The 23459-nt window shown below is 41.6% G+C and overlaps 1 protein-coding gene across 2 annotated transcripts in view; it reads left to right on the top strand.

Moving 5' to 3' along the window:
- Positions 1-22775, top strand: part of FAM168A (family with sequence similarity 168 member A) — a 152294-nt gene extending 129519 nt beyond the window's left edge. Inside the window, exons 5-9 of one of the 2 annotated variants that reach the window (XM_075592730.1) lie at positions 4304-4429; positions 6884-7026; positions 8442-8637; positions 11935-12065; positions 13517-22775. In XM_075592730.1, coding sequence (XP_075448845.1) covers positions 4304-4429; positions 6884-7026; positions 8442-8637; positions 11935-12047 — 578 coding nt within the window. In that variant the 3' untranslated portion in view covers positions 12048-12065; positions 13517-22775. The remainder of the gene's footprint in view (positions 1-4303; positions 4430-6883; positions 7027-8441; positions 8638-11934; positions 12066-13516) is intronic. The other variant, XM_075592731.1, reaches the window with a different exon arrangement.
- Positions 22776-23459: the final 684 nt, after the last annotated feature.

Raw genomic sequence — 23459 nt, 5'->3', positions numbered from 1 at the left:
TTTTGCTTCAAAAAAACATTTTTAACATGGTTCCCTATAGGCTTAAGCTTGCTGCATGGTCACAGCTTTGAGCACAGCCAGGGTTAAGGTGCATACCCAGAAAAGCCACCCACAGACAGCTGTTTCGACCTTTATGTGTCTCATCAGTGTGGGGTTGGTAAACTGGGTATGCAGAGAAGCTAAAGGATGAGGTTTACCATACTGAGCTAAGTTATGGTGAGTAAAAAAAGTGACAAACCCTCCACAGCAAAGCAAATGTGTATGCACCTTAACCCTGGCTGTGCTCAAAGCTGTGACCATGCAGCAAGCTTAAGCCTATAGGGAACCATGTTAAAAATGGTTGTTGAAGCAAAAAGTGGCACTGTGTGCTCATTTGCATGTCATTTCCCAGAATCCCTTGCTGCAGTGGAAGTGCTGTGTGCTGGGTGATAATGGGGAAAGGCGGGGTTGCAGACCTGCCTAAGACATGCAGATGAGCATACAGTTGTATTTACATTTGCATATTTGCTTTGCTGTGGAGGTTTTTGTCACTTTTTTTTACTCACCATAACTTAACTCAGTATGTATGTATATATATATTTATTTTATATTTATATTATATAACAGTAATAAAGACAGCGCCCTTCACACACTACACCCAAATTGCTGCAGCCCTGATCAAATGTGGCAAGATGTTGCACCCAGCACAGATGCCTAATTCATAAGTAAAGCATGTCAATGTGTATATGGTATGAAACAAGTTAATTACAATTGTAATCAATGTATTGCATAAAAAAATTAAAATATAAAAAACAAAAATATAAAAAACATTTTTATATATATATATATATATATATATATATATATATATATATATATGTAGAGGTATCAGTACCGTGTTAGCCGAGCTTCAATAATCAAAAAATAAATAGATGATACCGTTCTGTGGCTAACGAAATGCTTTTATTTGTGCGAGCTTTCGAGATACACTGATCTCTTCTTCCGGCGATGTTACAATGAATGAAGCAAAAGGTTACTTAAAAAACAGTGTCTCTTGGAATGTTATCTGTGCTGTTCCTTCCCCCGGTGTGGATGAGATTTATGGCTAGAGGTGTGTGTGTGTGTGTGTGTGTGTGTGTGTGTGTGTGTGTGTGTGTGTGTGTGTGTGTGTGTGTGTGTGGTCTGTTTGTGTCTCTCCTGTTTGTCTCTCGTGTCTGTGTCTGTAGATATATATAGCTAGGGCTGAATCATGCCCATTTTTTTAAGTGTTTTTCTAGTCCTATATGTAGGCCATTTTTGTCCAATGCGCTGATTACTTTGACAAACGCATAAATGCACTGGCAGGTTTATTCAAGCCATCCATTAATACGCCTGAGTGCCCTCGTCAGCAGAGCGATTACTTGCACACACCTTGCATGGCCATGGCTTTCCAATACTAAAGGAAGACATCTCGTTAAAAGCTCATATGATGGTTTCCCTTTTTACTCATAAGCCCAAATCCACACATGGTGCTAAGCTATAGCACCCTGTTACTCATGCACATGAACGGGAGCTGTGGCGTGCTAAAGCTTAGCACTCTTCTGTGGATCTGGACCCTTGTAGTCGCTGTCACTGGGGTGTAAACTAGTAATCTTATGCCCTTGTATTTTAGGAGTGGAGTGTGACTGAAATGGCAGTAAGATACTTTCACAATTGAATATTCATTTAATACCTGTCCTAGCAGTTGAATCCATTTTGTGATTGATGCTCCATTCTCAAAATGAAAGCGTTTAAGTGGGTAATTAGTTTCTAAACTAATCTGTTTGAAGTACAGTAATACTTTTTATTGGTCTAATGTCCTAAAGAGTGGCTATGTAGTCTGTAAATCATTTAATAGTCTTTGTGTAATGTAAATTCTGCTTACTCTTAAAGCAATTCTGTCTTGTTGGAAGTAATGAGGTTTACAATTACTTAATGCTTATTACAACACTTGTATATGCTCTTGCCTGTGAACACCCAGAAACTAAAGGCACAAGTAGTGTATACATGTGAACTTTGCCAGGTGTTGCATTAACAAAAGCAGCACTTATCATATCCATTGTAGCCAGCCTGTTTTATGCTTTGCCACAATCCGCCCATCTCCCCTCCTCCTCTCCTGCGCTCCCCCTTCATGAGAAGGGAGTTACAGCTATTTATTCAAAGTTTAGCTACCAGCAGCACTACTATTGGAATAGGATGTCAACTTTACAGGTGCTCAGTAGTGGAGAAAATTGAGAGCCATTTTTGATCAGCGAATTCTCGCTTGGGAATATTTATTGGAATTGCAATACAATTAAAGCATTTATCTATGTAATTAATGTGGCAGTATATGTATCAGCTGTGTGTTTCAAAGAATGACGTGCAGCTGATTTACAATTGTCCTCAAAGCAGCAAAAAGGGGAAACCTATATTATTTATTTATTTATTTTAAGAAATCTGTTCTGTAATATTTTTTTCTTCTTGTCTCCTAATGCCATTTTTTATGATTTTTTTTTTTAATGGACTGATCATTCTTTGGCTCCTTAGCAACCATTTAGAACGTCACACCCACTTCCTCTTTTGGAATAAGCTTTCATACACATCTTTTTTGAGCTCTGACCTTTGGCAACAAAGTATCACACAGATCTGTTGCTGGACTGTCTATTACTGCGAAAGCTGTAACAATAATGTTACACTTGGTAATGTGTTGCATATCGGCTTCAGCATTTCAGACTGCAGCACAAAGTTAAGGCGGCCATTTCGTTAGACACACAATCAGGATTTTTTCAGCTTTTATAACAGGAGCACTAAACGATTGCCAGCCCTAGGTAAGAATATAGAATTCTACATTGTCATGGGCTTTACACATAAAAATAAGAAAAAAGGGGGGAATAGTATTGCTGCCTTCATTCTTAAAATAAAAAAATAAAAACTCCAAACAGCAAAATGACTGAATATAAAATGCACACTGCTCAGTGGCGCAGCATGGCGTGCACGGGCTCCCGGGCAACATTTTTGTATTTTGCCGCGCCTGCGTGACTGACACTTCCCTAGTGCGCATGTGCAACCGGCTCTTTCCTACTGCGCATGCGCGACCGGCAACCACCAAATAGGATTTGTGCCGTTTGTTTTTGCGCCGCGTGGCGTTGCTTGGTATAATCACGGCCTAAGACTGCTGATGTACAGTTTTCAAAAGCAACATGTAAATGTTACAAACTGTGGCTCCATTTCTCCCGCTCTGGCACGGTTCACACACACACACGTACAGTACCCATTGTGTATTTTTAAAACACCATTTTGATTATGTATATTTTATTTAATATGCTTTTACTTCTTTCCATGTTCGCTCCTTTCTTGTTTATACTCGCGCTGTCCTGAGATCTGCTCATATCTGGGATGTACAAAATGGTTGCTATTTCATCTCCATGCTATTTTTTTGTCTGCTAGTGAGATGCATAATAGCTTATTTGTACGGAGACATGTGAGCTAAAACATGCAGAATATATAACTTGTGGGATTGTGCCTTTACCATTGATTTCTTTTTGTATACAAAAGAAAAAAGCAAAGCTGGAAAGTATTCTCAGCTTAAGCAAATATAGTACAGGCATACCCCGCATTAACATACGCAATGGGACCGGAGCATGTATGTAAAGCGAAAATGTACTTAAAGTGAAGCACTTCCTTTCCCCCACTTATTGATGCATGTACTGTACTGCAATCGGTTTATACGTGCTTAACTGATGTAAATAACGCATTTGTAACAGGCTCTATAGTCTCCTTGCTTGCGCACAGCTTCGGTACAGGTATTGCTGTTCAGGACGTGATGACAGGCGCATGCGTGAGCTGCCATTTGCCTATTGGGCGATATGTACTTACTCGAGAGTGTACTTAAAGTGAGTGTACTTAAAGCGGGGTATGCCTGTACACACTAGTGTGCCATATATAATGCTAAAGCTGTGCTCTTTTTGCTAGCAAAAGTGTTTGGGAAACAGATGTGCTAAATACATGTTCTATCACAACGGTGCTCAACTCCAGTCCAACAGGTCAGGTTTTCAGCATATCCCAGCTTCAGCACAGGTGGCTCATCAAAGACAGCCTCTAATTGAGCCACCTGCGCTGAAGCCGGGATATCCTGAAAACCTGACCTGTTGGAGGGGCTTGAGGACTGGAGTCGAGCCCCCCTGCTCTATCGCACGCAATTTCTTTACTGTACTCGGCCCTCAAGAACGTGAAGATAAAAGCAAAGGAATTGTAATGTGCTTAATCTCAGAAGTGCAACCACCCACATATGTGATAAGTAACCGTCTGCTTCTGTCTTCGATTAAAGCAACGCTCCTGATGAAACAAGCCTGGCCGCAGACGTCCTCATCTTGTGCCAACGAGGGCACCTTTCACCTCCCGGTGGACACTGGGGCGGAGAACAGAACTTACCAAGCTTCGTCTGCTGCATTCAGTAAATACAGCTTTCTTTTCTTTTATAATTGGTTACAAAGCAAAAGGCAAATACAGTATAGCATAAAGCCCTCTACTGTCCAAGTAGGTACAATGCTGTGCAATGCACTCTGGGCCTTTTTGTCAGTGGTGTAGATCACTTCATTTTAAGAGGTATTCCCCCACAGCCTTTTTAAACCTACCTGTTGTACTCATCCGTGGTCCCCAAATAGCCACCAGGGAATGCCATAGACGCCGCGCAGGCATCTTTATATTTAATAATTTTGGAAAAATGGAAACAAATGGTTAAACTTGAAGGTCAAGGCTGCATTATAATATTCATTCAGAGATGCTCAATTGCACCAGTGTGTTGATTTTGCCTTAGATTATGGCAGAATATAGTCCTAATTTTAATTGAATCTAAAATGATTCCATATATTTCCATTTAAATTGTGTGTGACGCATGCGCGCGTCTATTGACAGACATTAATAACCGTTTTAGTGGGTAAAAAAAAAAGTGCAAAAAACCCTCCCCCATACGGTGTACAGTAAATAAAAATGCCACTTGTGGTGTCTCAGACAGCAAGCACAGAATGAAACACTGCTCATTTTCATATCATTATCCAGAATCCCTTGCTGCAGTGAAAGCTCTGTGTGATGAGCAATAATGGGGGAAATACAGGGTTGCAGACCTGTCTGAGACATGCAAATGCACCAGAAATTGTATTTTTTTTTTTTTTTTTTTTTGGGTGTGTCTACACATATACACAAACATACATATACACACATATACACATACACACACATACAGATATATTTGGATACACTGACAGGGACACCTATATCTGGTGAGGCACCAGCTTAAACAATTAACGATATAAAAACTGATATATATTATCCCTCTGTTGGGACTGCAGCACTGGTTAATGCTCTGGAAGGGCTGCGTTAGGCAAATAATAAATGACAGACACCTATACCATTCAGGTGTGTGTGTGTGTGTGTGTGTGTGTGTGTGTGTGTGTGTGTGTGTGTGTGTGTGTGTGTGTGTGTGTGTGTGTGTGTGTGTGTTTGTGTTTTTTCTCTCGCTCTAAAAACAAACGTATGCATACCTAGACACGTTTTGTTTTCAATATATTTCCACGCACTCTTGTCACTTTCTCTCCAGCAAACCTCCTCCTCTCCCCTCTATCCCCTGCTTTCCCGGCTAACTAGGTTGCTTCCCCTACACCCCCCTCACACACACCCCCCTCACCCTTTCTCATGTGCAGCCCTTTCCCCCTCTGTCCAATTCAGAAGCAGAAATTAGGGTTGTGCCTCGTTTCCGCCCTGGGCACATCTGGCCAAGCAGCGGTTCAGATTGTTCTGAACACAGACGTTTGGGAGGGGCTCTGATTTTGTGCCCCTCCTCAAACACGCTCATCTCTACTCTTAATGCAGTGTGGATGGGATTGCTGCTTTGGAAGACCTGTCACAACATATCCTAAACCACAAAAAATTGTCATCCATTCTCATTGCTGTAGAGAGAGAAAATCTATACTCGGGAATGTGTGCTGCATTTCATGAGGTGGTTGCTTCCATCATGTGCTGATGGCTCTGGAACAGTGCGTTCCCTGCGTCCTTTATCTTCACATACAATTAGAGCTGCCTGCTGGGCCTGTTGCCACATTTCAGCACTCAGAGCTGCGTGTCTCCCCTGAGCCTTTCTGTAATCTTCACGCACAGGCTACTTCTCATACAAATACTCAGGCAGTCCTCAAGCATCCCTCCATAGAACGAGTCTTTCACGGGTAACACCTTCACTGCTGGAAGGGGGCGGCAATGCAGCAGTGAAATGGTTAACGTTACTGTTGCAGTACAAAATGTAGTTTACAGTATGAAACCTTAAGGAGGCATAGAACATTAAATCTAAATTAAAAACGACCTTGACATGTCCTTCTCAGGAGCTAGGATTTGGATTTGTGAGTTTCTGCAGAGATTCACTGATGCACTGGGGTTTTATTCTAGCAGAACAGCACAAACCTGTCCTCTGCTTCCCCCAATGATTTTACTCTGCAACACAAAAGAAGACTATATGTCTGTTCCTAGAGATGTATAACACAATGGTAGCAATAAAGGCGCTGCACCACTGTGTGTTCTGCAGTATGAATGGTCCTTACATTGTCGCACATTACCTCACTAATCTATGATGGTTACATACCGACTTCATAGATGAAAGCAAGAATATTGGGACATTTTACTTCAAAGAAGACTGAGCCTGCCTTTAAATATAAATATCAGCTGAATTCATACAGTTTATCCAATACCACATGAAGCACTGCTAGAACAAAGCAGAATGCATCCATTGTTCTTCCTTTCAGCCAGTGGCATCTATTAACATTTGTGTGCTATAATAATGCATTCATGATTAAACGCATCTGGTGATCTTCACTGACTTTTGGTTTGGCATCTGTTTTTTGCTTTGTTTTTCTTGCCTTAGGATACACTGCTGGGACTCCATACAAGGTTCCCCCTGCTCAGAGTAACAGTGCACCACCACCCTACTCCCCATCTCCAAATCCATACCAAACCGCTATGTACCCGATCAGAAGTGCCTACCCACAGCAGAACCTGTATGCCCAGGTATGTACAGATCTCAGCTGTCATGTAATAACATAAGCCCTATATCCATTACAAGCTGCCATCAAGTACACATTGATGGGATCTTTTGAGTTGCCAGTGACTGTGCACCCATTTTGTACATCCAAAGTGCTATAACCAAGTGGTTATCAAAAAAAACCCCACTGGTTCTGCCATGTTTGCCAACACAGATTTGCAAGCTAGGAATGAGCATCTAACTTTATTTGAAGGCAAAAGGCCTCAGTGCTACATCCAATATGACAAATGATATAGTTAAATACTTATCTGTTTTTCTTTTCATAAGTAAGTGTCATTTAGTTCATGGTCAACCCATTTAAGCTTGCAAACCACACCAAGGTATCCCTTTTTTGTAGTCTTAACACTACCGTACCTGCAAAAAAGTCTCATAACCTCATGGTTATGAGACTACAGCCTTGTTTATCACTGTCTCTGTGCTCTGCAGGCCGCTCTTGCAGCACAAATTTAGCATTAAAATCTTCCATATTTAAATAAAACAATTGAGGCATCATTACTCAAAAGATGACTTTAATCTTGCGGCCCATGTGCATCAGCTTGGGGTGAGAGGTATCGGTTACACTGAACACATATTATAATGGTATAAATCAGAGTTTGTATCAGTTTGCTCCTATCCTTAGTGACCGGGATCTAGGTACACTATTTGAGGTAAGGTAAGTCTCCCTGAAGGTACTGGTAACTCTTTAGGAAGCAGCTGCAAGCAGAAAATGGTGCAGAGGAACAAAACATCATGTTCTTTTGTACACATTCATACCTGGTTCTCTTAAAATATATATATATACATATATATACACATATATAGATATAGATATATATCAGTATTCTGCAACCTTCAGTTCATGATGTCGTGTCATACTTTGAGGCTGATCGCTCTGCTTTTATAAGGCACAAACCTGTTTCTGTGTCCTGCAGTGTATATTATGAAGTGAAAGGGACCTGCTGTTACCAAAACAAATCAGAAGCAAGTGGGTTTTTGTTAATTGGCAATTTATTATGCATTCTTTTTTTATTGTGTGTCAATTGTGACATCGTGATTGGACTCTCTTAATGGGACAATAATCTCTTGTTCAGATTATGCATCTGAATTATACAAGTGATGTCTGGAGAACTCTAGATATCTGAAGAAGAGACTTAATGTCACTCATCTGCGTACATCTACATCTATGAGGACATCTTAGGTTGGTCAACGAAGACATTGCAGCCTAAACAAACCTGCCCTTTTCTAGGGCCAATACAACTACTATAAACAATGACATTACAATTTATTTCCTGATGTCTGTGAAGGATTTAAGGCTACATCTCAATCCAAGGATGCAGATTACCACTGGGTGCGTGACCCACTCTTTTTTGTAACATTAGTCTGTACGAATGTCTCTTATTAGTCTGTGTTTTTTGTTCATCAGGGCGCTTATTATACACAGCCTGTTTATGCGGCACAACCTCATGTAATCCATCACACCACAGTGGTTCAACCAAACAGCATTCCATCTGCTATCTACCAGGCCCCAGTAGCTGCGCAGAGGACCAACGGCGTGGCCATGGGAATGGTTGCTGGAACTACCATGGCAATGTCGGCAGGTATGTACTCTTATGTTCACCTTTACGCTGCCGGAATGGCCTGCAGTACATTGTGAAGGGTTACAAATATATATAATAATTTGCGCACGTACATGTTCTCACAGTGGGGTCTGCTTAGTAGGTTTTTTTCTTTCACGACCTTCTTGCTAATATGAAGGGCTGTGATCTAGTGACATTTGGTGCCAGGATCTGATACCACTACCCTGATGTTACTAATGAGAGCATAAGGCTGAGGCCTCGCTGCATCCGACAGCGCGCCCGCACTGCACACAGGCGGTACGTTTAGAGACACTTCACCGCTATCTGCGGTCCGTAGGGAGTATTTTTTTAAGGCGCGGGGGGGCGTAGCCAAAACAGGTTGGGGGGTGGGGGGGACACAGCCATTGAGCCAGGGGAGAGGGGTGGAGGAGGTTGTGGGTCCAGGAGGAGGGGGAGATGGTTGGAGTCTGCTGAAGTCTGAGACAGAAGCCAGGTGTGTGAGGCCTGGCTTTTAACTGCTTCGCTGCCAGTGAAGGAGCAGATGTTGTGTGTCTGCAGGAGGGGGGGGGAGGGGGTTGTGGGTCTGGGAGGAGAGGGGGGGGGGTGATACAAGGGGGCAGATAGATCGGGTGCTGTAAAGTTCCGCCTCCCCCCCCACCACCCGTGTGTGTGAGAGAGGAGGGGGAGATACACTGGGGCTGTGCGAAACACACACTCCCACCCCCCCCACCTTTTGGAGGTGGGGGAAGCTCTGACAGCTCCAGGAAGGTAAAGCCCCCGGCGCTGATAGGCTCACCAGTGCACCACGTGATGCGTCACCGCTCGGGATCACAATCCTCTTGCATCCCCTGCCGGCTGATGCGGCACAGTGCGTAGTGAGCCTGGCAGTGAGTAGGGACTGGAGCCTACTCGGGAGGAAGTAGTGAGTGACGCGCGCGCACAGTCGGATGCAGCCGGACCGCAGCCTAATAAGGTTTTATTGCACGCCAATACATGGATCCAAGTACTTGACACGTTTCAGTCACATTAGCGTAACTCCCTGGTGAGCTAAAAGCCAAGTTATGCCAAATTCACTACTTCTTGTGGTGTTTTCTTAGAAGTACAAACACGTGACTGTTTAATATTTTCTTTTAAAATTTTATAAATACAAAGTTCCTTGTCTCTCTCTTTTTATTTATTTTTTATTTTTTTCCTTTTATACTGCATTGACGCAAAAGTGTCTGAACATGCCAAAAATATGTATGAGGCCAACACTAATGTGTACTCACTTTACTTTCATTGCAACGCTGTCATTCTTGGCAAACTGAATAGCACAAGCACCTGATTTGCACCTTTTTGTGATAGTCTGATGCACGCTTTTCATATTGTATGTTGCGGGAAATTATGAACCTTCTAAAACAATATACATATTGAATTTAGAATGTAAATAAAGACGCCTCACAATAATCCACATATGTAATCGCCTATCTTGCTTGGTGACATACACGTGGAATAAAGAGTTATCCTACATTTTTAAAGTTGCTCTCCCTTCTACTTTATAATATATTAAAAAAAAAAAAGATAAAACAGGGTTTTTTTGCCTTTTGGATTGACCATTAACAAGTGGCAGAAAGGCCCTCTGAAAATCCCTACTGTCTGGGATAGAACAACATGGCAGAAGTAGATGAAGCTTTAATTCCCTTTCGAAGTCCCCTTTTCCTCACTTGGGCTAAGGCCCCGGTATCTCTGCTGCAACGCGCCTGCGAGATTGGCGGCGCGTGCAGCCGATTACCTGGTCTGCAGCTCACTGCAGGAAGAGAGACCCGGGGGGGGGGGGAAGTGACAGGGGCGCGGCCATGACGTCACCCGGCAGGTTCGCCCTCATTGGCTGAACCTCCGGGGGGCGTGCCGTATCTCTCGACGCATCTCAATTCTATTGAGAGCAGGAGCAGCTCTCGCCCCAGCACTGCAGCCCCCCCCTCGCAGCGGGCCCGGCGCCATTGAGGGGAGGGCTCTCGTTGTAGTAGGCAGCGGGGTCAAGGCCTTGGGCTAAGACCCCGCTCTCTCAGTCAGCGCGCCCGCACTGCAGACAGGCGGGGTGCTGACAGACACAGACCACGATATGCGGTCTGTAGGGAGTGGGAGCCGGAGCGGGAGGTGGGCGGGAGGGGGCGTGGCTTGAGCGGATGGACCCGCTACTCCCCCCCCTCCCTCCCTCCACGGGCTCGGGCTGCAGGAGGGAGCTGCTGCGGGCTGCTGTAAGGTAAGCAGCTCCCTCTCCCTTCTGCCACAAAACACACACACTACCTTGAGTAGGAAGCTGCCTGATGACAGCTCCCGCCCCCGCCGCTGATTGGCTCATCGGCGCACCACGTGACGCGTCACTGCTCGGGATCACAATTTTCTTGAATCCCCTGCCGGCTGACGCGTCACAGTGCGTAGTGAGCCGTCAGCGAGGGGGGACTGGGATCGGCTAGGGAGGATTCCCCTGCCCGCCGAGCGCAGCGGGTCCCAGCCCTTATGGAGGATGAGACACAGAAGGAATTCTGGGGAAAGAAACAGCACATTACCTGAACTGGGCACTACCACACCTCCTGGGGTTGCACTGTTCCTGAGCCATTAGCTGTTAAATCTCCTTCATAAGAGTACTTGTCTAGGAGATCAATATGAACATGAGTGTTCCCCTCTGCTGAAGCCAATAGAAAGCCGCAGTGTCAACATGAAGAGGTTCCGTCTTGCTCTTACTGCCCCTTGCAGCCATCTTTAAAAGGGTTGCCGGTAGCTGTGAGTACTGCGCCCTCCTCCCACCCCCACCCTCTCTATCTACCACTTTGATGCCCGTTTGAGAGTCCATACAATGTAGATATTGTGCTCTGTATGAAGTAGTTGCAGTGGCCACCCTTCTAGCATGGACACGATATGAGGCAACATGATCTGCGTTCTACAATTACAATGTTTCGCCACATACTGTGTAAGGAAACGTAAAAACGTTACTGGCTTCCTTAGATACACACTTACAATAAGTGTTGCTTATGTTCATGTTTTTCTGTGAAATTCCTACTTGTCCCGTAGATTTTGAATCCACAAACCATTTGATCATGAAACATGATCACCATTGTACACATTCTCCAAAGCATTTGGTCACAATGGGAATAATAAACGTTTGGGCAAATATTTAATACTTTTCAAAAATGTATAATTGCCTGATTTAACAAAATGTAAATCTCCTACATTGAACCAATTAAGCTTGCTACTACTAACTAGAGCATTGCAATGAATAATGTTTAGGGTTCAGTGAATCTATTGAATTATAATGCAGTTCCTTTTGTATTTATCCAGGTACCTTGTTGACTACTCCACAGCACACTGCCATAGGAGCACATCCAGTCTCTGTGCCAACATACAGAGCTCAAGGAACCCCGACGTACAGCTATGTACCTCCCCACTGGTAAACTCACCGGCCTATCCATGTAAGTGGTGTCTGATAACCATGGTTTTAATCAGAGAGCGGAGTGATTGGAGTTGGTGTCTCTCCAACTGATTGAGGCTTGCCCAATAATGATTTACTTGAGTTTCATAAGCACAATCGCGGAGCTATGGTGACATCAGCTGGCTGCTCAGTGAATTTAAGCTGTGTATTAATGCTGCAGTCCCACATTGGACCAAATTGAACTAAACCTGCGATATGTTTAAAATGTTAAAAGTCGGGAGTTTGTGCCTATTAAGTCAAAATTATTGTAAAATTATATATTTTTAAAGTTCTGAAAATGTTTGTAAATACTTTCACATAACGGTTGCCTTAATGCCATTATTTTTGTTCATCATGATCTATATTGTTATTCCTGTTACACTGGCCTTTCTAGTTGAGCTGCAAAGTAATGAATACACCTGATGATTTTATTGGGATAGAGCAAACAAGATCAACAGTCACACATCAATTCTCTTATTGTGATAGAGCAAACAAGATCAACAGTCACACACCAATCCAGTCCTTTAAGTAAATTAAACCACAGCAGACTTTTCAGACTTCCCAAATATGTCACAAATCTTTTTCCCTCATGTTAAAAGGGCATTAATCACCTACCTGATAAACATACCACCATCATTAGCTCAATATGCCACGAATGCATAACCATTTAGGGAATATTGAGATGTCGGCAAATAATGCAAACCTAATCATTTTATAAAATGTTTTATATTGAGCCATATTTTATACTATATTTATTACTGTAGCTCAAGTGTAGTAAAGGAATATTAAGAGGGGATATTACTATTTAGAACTATGTCCAGTCAATACAAAACATTCAAGGGGACCTTTCATCCTAGGGACAGTACAAATGACACAAGGTCATCCCCAGTAGCAAAGAAAAGCGGTCCTTACAGGAAGGGCCTTTTCTGTCATCTGGCTTCCTCCTGGGAAGGGATAACCTGTGTTTGGCTGGTAGTAGGCAGGTTTTTAGTAACACTAGAAATTGCTAGTTATTGTTATGAGGTACACGGTACAAATGGCATTTGAACCGATCAAGTGTATGACCCTCCTTAATCCTTCAGTGCCCTGTAGACATACATCGTGCGTCATGAAGGTCCAGCAACCTGGAGACCCTTATAACGTATGCTGTACGTCATTGGGTTTGGCTAGTACAGAACTTCTCAGTAGCGCCCACGTCATACAACATGGAAGGTGGGGGGGGGGGGGGGTAGTACCAGCAGCAGCGTGTGACCATCTGGCGGCTCAGTGCCAGAGGTTCCTTGGCCACGGAAGGTGACAAGAATATCATGGAAAAAGGGTTAATGATGGTGCAAGTGGTACACACGCAGATGAGAACTGAAATATGTTTGGCCTGGGAAGATGACGAGGAATAGAATCGGAAAAATACAACTAACTGTGAACCTGTGATCTGAGAGTATTTGTCTTCCACAGGTCTGGAGTCAAACATTGTATGCAACTGCTCAAGTCTTACATCGGTGCTGGAGCAACTGTACAACAGCACCAAGTTTGTCTGCAAGAACAAAACAAGGAAACACAAAAGTGCAAGGATCACTATTATCCTTTTAGTGTTTTTGTAAAAGCTGCTTTTTGTAACCTCCACACTTTTTTTTCCCCTCCCCATCCTCAGCTGCTCATGCCATGTATTTGTTGATCTCGAACCATGAGCAATAGGATTGGTAGACCGGTGTAGTCTGCCATTCCCGGTGCTTCGAGTACATAGTCACTTATCTGTAACACAGGTCAATGGTCCTCACATTTTCTTTGCTACATCATTTCATTTTTCCTGTGTTGAGGATGCCCATAAAGGTTACGTCAATCCACAACACAGAATGGTTTCTTCCCTCCCACCCCCCTTTTATTTCGCCCCCCCTCCATTTCCCCCCCCCCCCCAACACAATGTGCGTTAGGATAAATTTTCAAACTTTCATAAAGCAGTTTAAAACGGTGTCTTCCAAAGCAAATAACATTACAATGATCTAGTTGGCCCTTTTTTTGTGCAAATCTTAAATATGGCACACTTTGTCATCGGAAAATGACAAATTAGGTTAAATTATCACGAAGGAATTTTTTTTTTTTTTTTTTGTTTGTTTGTTTTTTTCATTATTATTTGTTTGATCAAATATTCTTATTCACTTGCAATGGAACTCCAGGCTTCTGCACTGGTCTTTGGCAGTGAAAGATTAGAGGGGTTCTCAGACAATGTAAATGGTGTACTTGGCATAGTTTTCTGTATAAGCACAACACACCTTTTAACACAAGATATTGTTTATTTGATTTCCTGTTGGAGGGCATGTGTAACACCTTGCCGTTTTCCTGTTGTGTGACAGCATTAAACGCAGTTTCCACATGGCAGACCACCACTACAGAAACACAACTTTTGCTGTTTTTTTTAATTGGGCCGCCAGAAATTTCCAATGATGCCACTATTATATTATCAGAGTTTTCGTGATTTAAAGGAAATCAGTACTGGGGCCTTTGCATGGCCTTGTGTTGCAATCCCCTCCAGTACTGCAGTGTTATAGATGATGGATTATTGTTTTGTGATGAAATAATGTTAAAATAGAATGCCTGCGGTGTCGTGTTGACGCACAGGTACTAGTTTGCATGGGTGGGAACTTTGTTAAGGCATTAAATGTTATTCGGTAACGCCGTGGTAGTTCTTTACCACTCCGCATATGCTGTTCAAGTGAGTGGCTGATATCACGTGTAAGCGCGACCTTCCTTCTCTGTCGTGAAGAACTCCCTGAATCAGTCGTTATTCTGCAGCTTTTATGTAAGCTTCCAATTGTTTTGAGCATGGTTTTCAGTAGGGCTGGGCTACTTTTAAGCAATGAAGGTCCCAACTGTTTGGACCATGGGCGGTGATCTGGGCTTTCCAGTAGAAATAATATTACATAAAGTTTGTCTCTTTCACCCTTCCAGTACCTTCTCTTTTGTTTTACATATGTTGCTAGCCCTCCATGTCTTGTCACTCATTTTCATTCTTGCCTATGATGACTGGCTGGCTGTTTCTGGGTGATCTGATTAAATCCTCTTCAGTGCCACATCCAGATTACGGGAAACCAGTGAAGACAGCTATTGCTTCCTGACTAAATTGCCCGCCAGGCTTTTATTTGGCCTCATTGGCAACATCATCCGCCATTTGGGTGTTTTTTGTTTTGAATAATTTTCACCCCCTTGACCCATTTCAATGGACTATCGCAGGGATAGGCAAGTCCAGTCCTCAACGGCTACCAACAGGTCAGGTTTTCAGGATATCCCTGCTTCAGCACAAGTCCCTCAATCAGTGGCTCAGTCTTCGATTGAGCTATCTGTGCTGGAGCAGGGATATCCTGAAAACCTGACCTGTTGGTAGTCCACGAGGGCTGCAGTTGGCAAACCCATGTCTATCGATTTGTAATCCCCTGAAATACCCTGGGAAGTGAAAGTTTGTAATATACAACAAGCCCAGCCCGCTCCAGAGTGAACATTTGTTCAATACAACAACGTGGATGTATACAGCATTGATTATCCAGCTGATATGTATTTTCATTCAAATTTAAAGAAGCAGTATCCTCTGTTTTTTTTTCTTTTTTCTTTTTAATGAGACTTGACTGATCATTCCTCATAGAATCCTCTTGTTACGGAGACACTTCTGAGGTCTGATGGGAATTGTCTATCACCAAAAGACTTCTATATTTGTCAGTGAGCTTATGAAAGGTTCCAGTGGGAAATAACTGCATTCCAGGGACCAGGCACATTTGTAAGCTAAACCCATGGGAGAACGCTGCATTGTGTGTTACGGTGATGTTTAAATAAGAAGCTAGTGTTGACAACGCCCAGTGCTCTTACATTGAATGATATACACTAGAAGTACCTAGGTGGTGCAGGCTTGCTCACCCAGGATTTTACATGTAACCCTTTCAATGCAGGCAAGGCACTAGCAATTTAACATTGTAAACCATGCCATACACATTGGCACTTCCATAAAAATGCACCAACTAAAATGGACTGCTGCTTTGTCACCTCAGAAATGATGTAGAACAGTGTTATGTGGGTTGTACAACCAGTTCAAGTATATAAGTTGCTTTTTTCTTGTGAAATGTAGTCGGCTACTTTTGAAGTGAAGTATATTATCAGGAGGTCATTGTGTGTATTTATCAATACATCTTACACTCTGTTCCTCTGTTCCTCATCCACTCCAGGGGTGGCCAAGCCCAGTCCTCAAAGGCCACAACAGGTCAGGTTTTAAGGATATCCCTGCTTCAGCACAGGTGGCTCAATCGAAGACTTAGCCACTGATTGAGGCACCTGTGCTGAAGCAGGGATCTCCTTAAAACATGACCTGATGGTGGCCCTTGAGGACTGGAGTTGGCCACTCCTGATCCACTCCATAGTTTGTGTTTAGAGCTTTATCTTAACAGCATATCAGCTGTAATGCAGGGTAGCGCAAGCCTTTTCAATGCAAGCCGGAGGGAGGAAACAGGGTCACAGCGTTTGGCAAATAGGGCAACGGATATCGAAAACAATAGCAATAAATTGTTGCCTTTAAAATGGGGGGTGCGCCTAACCCTGTGCAGTAGAAGCGAGAGCAGTTATGTAGTGGCATGCACAAGTGGAATAAGTCATTGTCAGACTGTCGAAATGACAATAGCGACAATCGCAAAGGATGCGGTGAGCAGCACGGCCTAAAGGCATCTCGTAACATTGACATGCAGATGGTACTTTGATAAAACAGGCATTACCTTCACGTTTGGTTTGTGAGATTAGGATAAAGCAATACGTTTTGTTGTAACCTTTGTGTACATGAAAAGATTTAAAAAAAAAACAAAAACAAATGTAATTGCTTTACCACTGAAAGAACAGTTTGTGATATAAAATGCCAAGAGATTCTAGGTGTGACATTAGCACATGCGTTTGTGTAATTGTATTGACAATGTGACACATAACAAGTTAAATTACCAGATTTAAAGCATTCAGGCATGAACGAGGGACTCCTAAATGACATTGCTGTATCGTAGCAGCCAATATTAAATTGTCCTATTGTCAAATATGTTTGGGTTTTTTTTCCTCCTGCTTTGCCAGAAATAAAAGGACCATGCCCCTTTTTACACAGTCCATTGCCAGTAATATCAAAGCTAAGCTGATCCTTGGACAAGGCGTCAGATGATGGCAATTGGCACTTAATAGTTAAACAGGAATGGGTATCTCTGTGGTACGCTAATGCCCTTATTCATGAAGGGTAAACTGGGCAGACCGCCCCATTGTTGGCTGAAAACTGCCATTGGACTTTATAGTCCTAAATCTTTCACCGTGGGTCACTGCCAACACAATACACTCCTAACACATCTTTGTTCTGTGGTCAGTTTTTGGAATCCTTCCTGGGTTAGTAATATTGTAAAAAGTTGGTACATTGAACTAGTATACGGTATTTTTGTATCTGCTGTTAAAGTATTTGACCATTCCAGACAGGTTATTTCGACTACAAATATAATACATCACTTATAACACATTTTCTCACAAAAAGCTTGAACACATCTGTTAGCTTCACCAAATTAGATTAGATTCATTAAAGCATCTTATCCTAACAGAAAGTTGTATTAAAGCAAAGGTTACACCACAGTACTGGACAAAATGACCTCCCTGCAAAATGATATGGCCCGTGTTCTGTATATCTGGCACTATTTCTGCTAAGTGATTACTTATTTAGGTTTAACGGTAATGCATGCTCTGCAGACTTACATTTCTTGTTCCATCCTCTGTCCTTGCAGCTTTAAAGAGGCAATCCAAGGCGGCGTCAATATTTAGCATTTTTTTTAAATATATAGCGATATGTTGAAGCAGGTCATTTCCGGAGTTGATCCCTGCTTCCTGAGGTACTTACCGCAACTTAGGTGCCCGTGGCTGCTCTCCTCGGCTGCCAGGGTTCACAGTATGTCTGCTGCTAAGAAATCTCAGGCCCTGCGGGCCAATAGGGAGCCATGACGTCATCGGTGCAGCTTCCTATTGGCCCATGTGATGCGAAGTATCTCCGGAAGTAGGGGGTCCCCAGAGTTGAAACGAATGGTGTTTAGCTCCGGAGACCACCTGCTTCATATATATATATATATATATATATATATATAGCTTGGATTGCTCCTTTAATTGACCTTTTGGTTCTGTGTCATCCCTAATAGAGATGAAATGGCTTTACTGGAAGAGATTAGCCTTACTTGACCTGATATTGTTGGCATGTATAGAGAAGACTATTTTGTTTCTCATAACACGAATTCGATGATGGTGTGAAGTGGTTGGGTGATGAAACCCCTATATTTTTGAAAGAAGGGGAACAAAAAAAGTGGCACAAGGAAGGCAAATTAAATTAGATGTGTACTGCTTTCAAACATTTGTTGGGAATACCAGGTGCATCTTCAGTATTAACCTTCAAGACCTGCTGTAGCAGTCCACCACAATGCAATTATTTCAGCAAGGCGATTACAGCCACTTTGAAGCTGTTATTTTTTGGCAATACCCCACAGTCTCACACGTCTAACTTAATTTCCGTAGACACGAGAGAGTTTCAAAGGACTTCTTGGCTTTTTAATATACAAACAAACATTTATCGACAAAACAGCGGGTGAATTTAATACCATTTTGCACGCATCACTTTTTAGCTCTCAATAAATATATACAGTATGTGTGTGTGTGTGTGTGTGTGTGTGTGTATATATATATATATATATATATATATAAATATATGTATATGTATATGTGTGTATATATATATATATATATATATATATATATATATATATATATATATATATATATACTGTAGATTTAATGTAAAGGTGACCTCATATAAACCCTAACTAAGCAGTGTTGAGACCTCCTGCACTGTATACTATACAAAAACAAATCTAACAATGTAAAGGTACTAGAATATATATCCTGAGGAGGTTACAAAGGGTCCTAACTACAGTGACAGTTATATGCATCCTTCTGTTAATGTAATCCAACATGTGCATTAAAACAAACACAAAGCATTGTGTCTGACACTGCGTCTGTATCTGTTTCATGATGTGTATTCCTTCAACAAGTTTGTAAGCGAACAAACCAGGAACTGGCAATCGTGCTTTTCAGGTTTTGACGGGGTGAAGTGTAATTGGCAATAACAATGCTGTCACTCGCACATGTTGAGACATTTTATACATGTTGAATTCCTGGCATATTAATCACAGCACTGCTAGCTGGAGAAGAAATACACTTGTAGGCCACTACAGTGGAAATGGGATTACACTCCAGTGCAGCGTGCAAACACCCAAACCAGAGATTGACAATGTACAATAGGTTGATTGGAGGCATTATGGCCAATTTACAATCACAAACAAATTCATGCAAATGCTTTAACAGAAACCATTAAATGTCTTGACACCATACATTATAATGGTCTTTTATTGTCTGTTGGCTTGATGATTCTAATTTTAGTTTTCGACTAAATGTGAGGGTCTCTGTGTATTTCCATTTAAGTTTTAAATCCCAAGAAGAAAACACAACACTTTACCACATTTCTCCTCTTTATAAATTGTATAAAGAAAAGGGGTTGCCATGTATTACCATCAAACATGGTGATTACTTTATTTATTTTTTATGCTGTTATTTTCCAATCAAAATAGCTTCATATAGCTAATGATTCCCATGTATTTGAGTTGGGTGCTGCATTAATTACATGAGCTGTGTTCCGTTCTTAAGAATCATTTTTATTTGCCCTGTTTAAACCTCATGTTTCTTGTGGTATAAACATTTAAAATGAGAATACCAATCAAAATCCGCAGAAAACAGTGGATCCATGGTTTAAAAAAAAAAAAAAAGTCATTCTAATTTGTTGCACTAATTGCAAAACAGTTTACCTCGTTTCCGTAAACCATATGAAACGTCTTTTTATTTTTTGTGTATATGGTTTAGTCTGCATGTATGGATCGCATTATATGTAAATGATCACCCTCCTAGGGAATACTTTATTTGCATCCTATTTGGTAATAGATTTCAAGGCCTTCTCTAGTTCGGAGTACTTTTTAAAGTTGAGGTTGATTATTCAGTTCCCATGTTGATCAATGAGTAGCCACTCTGCTAACGGGTGTTTTATCCGTCTGTAAGTGTTTGCGCAATACATTTTAAACCCTTCAGAGCGCACACAAACAAACACACAAACACACACTTGTGCATGGCAATAATTGTGAGGTGTTATCCTACTTGGTAACATGTAATTATATTGCAGAATGCAGTCTGGAGTATACAGTCATACAGTCATAATGTTAGGCCTGGAAGGCTAGCTTTGAAAAGCACAACAAATATTGTAGGATGTACATTACATTTCTATGCTGTTAGAGATGTCTATTGAAGTTATGGAAGGATGCTGTCATTTCCAAAATGGTAGTGATCAAACTGCTGCAGAATGTGTTGGCGTTTAATACATAATCAATAATAACTCAATTCACATTTTCAAATAATTATTTCACAACGGTATTTCTCCAAAATAGAAAGCTTTTAATAAAAATGTTTAAATGAATCATTCATTAACTATTTATTTACAAAAGAAACCGCCATCTAAAGTTTAGCCCAGGGATGGCACAGAACTATAAAGCCGGAAGGTGCATGTGTTGGAAGTAAAACTTGCTTAGACCATCATGCTGGTACTTTTGGGAAAGCTTCCGAAGGGGAAAGAATTGAATTGGTTGCGTGCTTATACGTACCTGCAGTTTTAAACAAAATCTAATAGGAGATTGGTACAGGTATTAGGCTGCGCTTATAGTGACGGCGACGGCGCGTCAAAACAAATGCATTGACGCTGTCGTCTGCGCTTATAGTGCACGCGATGGCACGAGCTAGTGACAGCGCTACCAAAAATCTGGTGTCACTGTAATTTGATTTTTTTTCAGCGACGGTCTCCCCTTGCGGCCAATCAGAGAGCTTCTCCGTCCCTCTGCCTTCCCCCTTTCTGACGTCACTAACCTTGTAGCCAGCGACATCGCCTAAACTTACATTACAACTATCACAATGGCGACGAGTGACGTCATCGGTCGCCGGCAGTATACGCGCAGCCTAAGGAACTGTGAGAAACTCGTATGCAGTTTGTCACGTTTCCGTGTTGAGTTGCTTTCGTACGACCAGTGGGATTTCCGCCTTTTTTGCCACCGTTATCTTAAGTGACCTCCAACATGTTTAATTTTGAGTAATGTTAATCTCTAGAAAGCACAGAAGTCATTATTGTTACCGACATTACTGAAGCATGTCAGCCAAACCTACATTACAGTAATGTTACATAGCCTTCTCTGACGTCACAGTCCCAGTGCTTTCTTCTTTGTAATACATGTAATCCCCCTGACCAGCTTCTTCTCTGTTTATAATTTATAATGTGGAGTAGGAGAGATCGCATAAGCAATGACCTTTGTAGCCACAATGCATAGTCATGACCATTTATCCCCCCCCAGAAAATGTTTAATGATTAATGTATAATGCAGATTTATACGGTACCTTTGTTTATTTTTTAGGGCAAGTACAGGGTGCAAGGTGTGTGTAATTAGAAAAATCAGTTTCTCCATGAAGTCTGAAAGAAGCCAGATGTGAGGATTTGTGAAGTTTTGAAAGCTCTTGTACTTAGAACAGCCACAAAGGACTGTTCCGTTCATCCAATAAGGGCAGAGATAAAACCTCCAAAGGTCTAAATCAGCCAGACTAACCATTATAAAGGGAAACGTTTTTCTAACACTTCCTTGAAGTCTGAGGTGGATTCCTAATAAAGCAAGACTCTGAAAATGCCATGTCTGTAACTAAGAATCCCAGCCTGACCAAAACAACCAATGGTTAGAGATAAGATGTTCACCATCTAAGTGATGTTTTAACATACAACATTTCAATGACCACTTAGAACCTTTCTCGGTTAGTGGCCCAACCTGATGTTTCTACCAAGTATTTCTTTCTTTGAGATCTGGCCAATGCAGCTTTGCAATAAATCCATTTTTCCCAATATGTTTTTCTGTTAGTCATATTTCTTCTGGCAATCTTAATGCTTTGACACGTTTATTTACAATAAAACCAGGACATATTTATCCTTATAATCCCACGATTCTTCACCAAGCACCGATACTTTTTTTTTTTTTTTTTTTTTTCCACTGTACATTTGTGTATTTTATTTTTCAACCAAGGCTAGTTTATGCAAATGAAATATTTCCGTTGACATAAATATAGCAATTTAGTGTCATTTAGGTGATTATGCATTAAAGTTCGATTGGACCCTGCTACACGAAATCTCCCATTGACTTTTATGGGAGATTCCATTTAGAAGTTCCCAAACAACACTATTGCACTTTAATGAATAACCGCTTTCAAGTTGAAGCTCCCATGACAGGGGTGGCCGACTCCAGTCCTCAAGGGCCACCAACAGGTCAGGTTTGGATATCCCTGCTTCAGCAATGGGTGGAAGCCCATGGGGGCAAGCTTGCTGAATATGAAGGCGCTGCTTTTCTGATGCATGTACTGCAATGTCTTTATCCATGTTATATATCGCCTAAATATATGCCGTTAATGTGTGCACCCCTCCTTCCCTACAGGTACATGCCACACCCTGTATAAAATTCATTGCAAGCCTCTGACAATACAATTAAATGTTGCCTGAAAAAAACAAACGTAAACTAATTGACCAGTTTCTGATAAGTAAATGGTGTTGGATTATTAGTGCTAACAAAATTAATAGGTGGCACAGCTTTTTGTTTTCTGGGGGCGCAGCATTTTAGTGAATCCATAAGTACAAGTCCGTGTCTTGTCTGATAATCCGAGTTTAATTATAACCTTGGCATGAATCATAATTATAAACGCATGCGAAGTGGGATCATTGGAAGAATGCATTTGCCATCAGCATTTCAGAATGACTTTTTTTTTTTTTTTACATTTCTAATCCAAAATGTATATTGTCTTTACTTTAAGCGCCGCTGTTTGTGTTAATAAAAAAAAACGCACGTTTTAAGTCTGCAGTTGATGTTCTCTAAACTATTTCCAAACGTTGGTTCTCTTGAACTTCCACTGCTACGTTCACAGATTAAAATAAAGCCAAGCGCAGACATTGTAGGAGCTTTTGTGAAACACATTTTCTTTGCTTATCCACCTTTTATGAAATGTGGTCACGAGCTGAACACAACTATCTTTTTATTTGACAGACAGTTTAGAAGAGATGAGACACTGCTCAAACCATAATGTCAAGTCATATAGAATAAGCCTGGTGCACAGGGAGAAATAACAATAATAAGCAAGAAAAAAGTGACAGAGGTCACAGCAGTCCCCTATTAGTTGCACTCTAGCAGAATGATGGGATACCTAACTTATTTGACGGAAACACATGGAAAGTAATGTGTTTATAGTA

This window comes from Ascaphus truei, chromosome 3, assembly GCF_040206685.1.
Source record: "Ascaphus truei isolate aAscTru1 chromosome 3, aAscTru1.hap1, whole genome shotgun sequence".
NCBI classification, from domain to species: domain Eukaryota; kingdom Metazoa; phylum Chordata; class Amphibia; order Anura; family Ascaphidae; genus Ascaphus; species Ascaphus truei.
The sequence above is the reverse complement of the archived record's forward strand: the minus strand, read 5'-3'. Positions and strand labels throughout refer to the sequence as shown.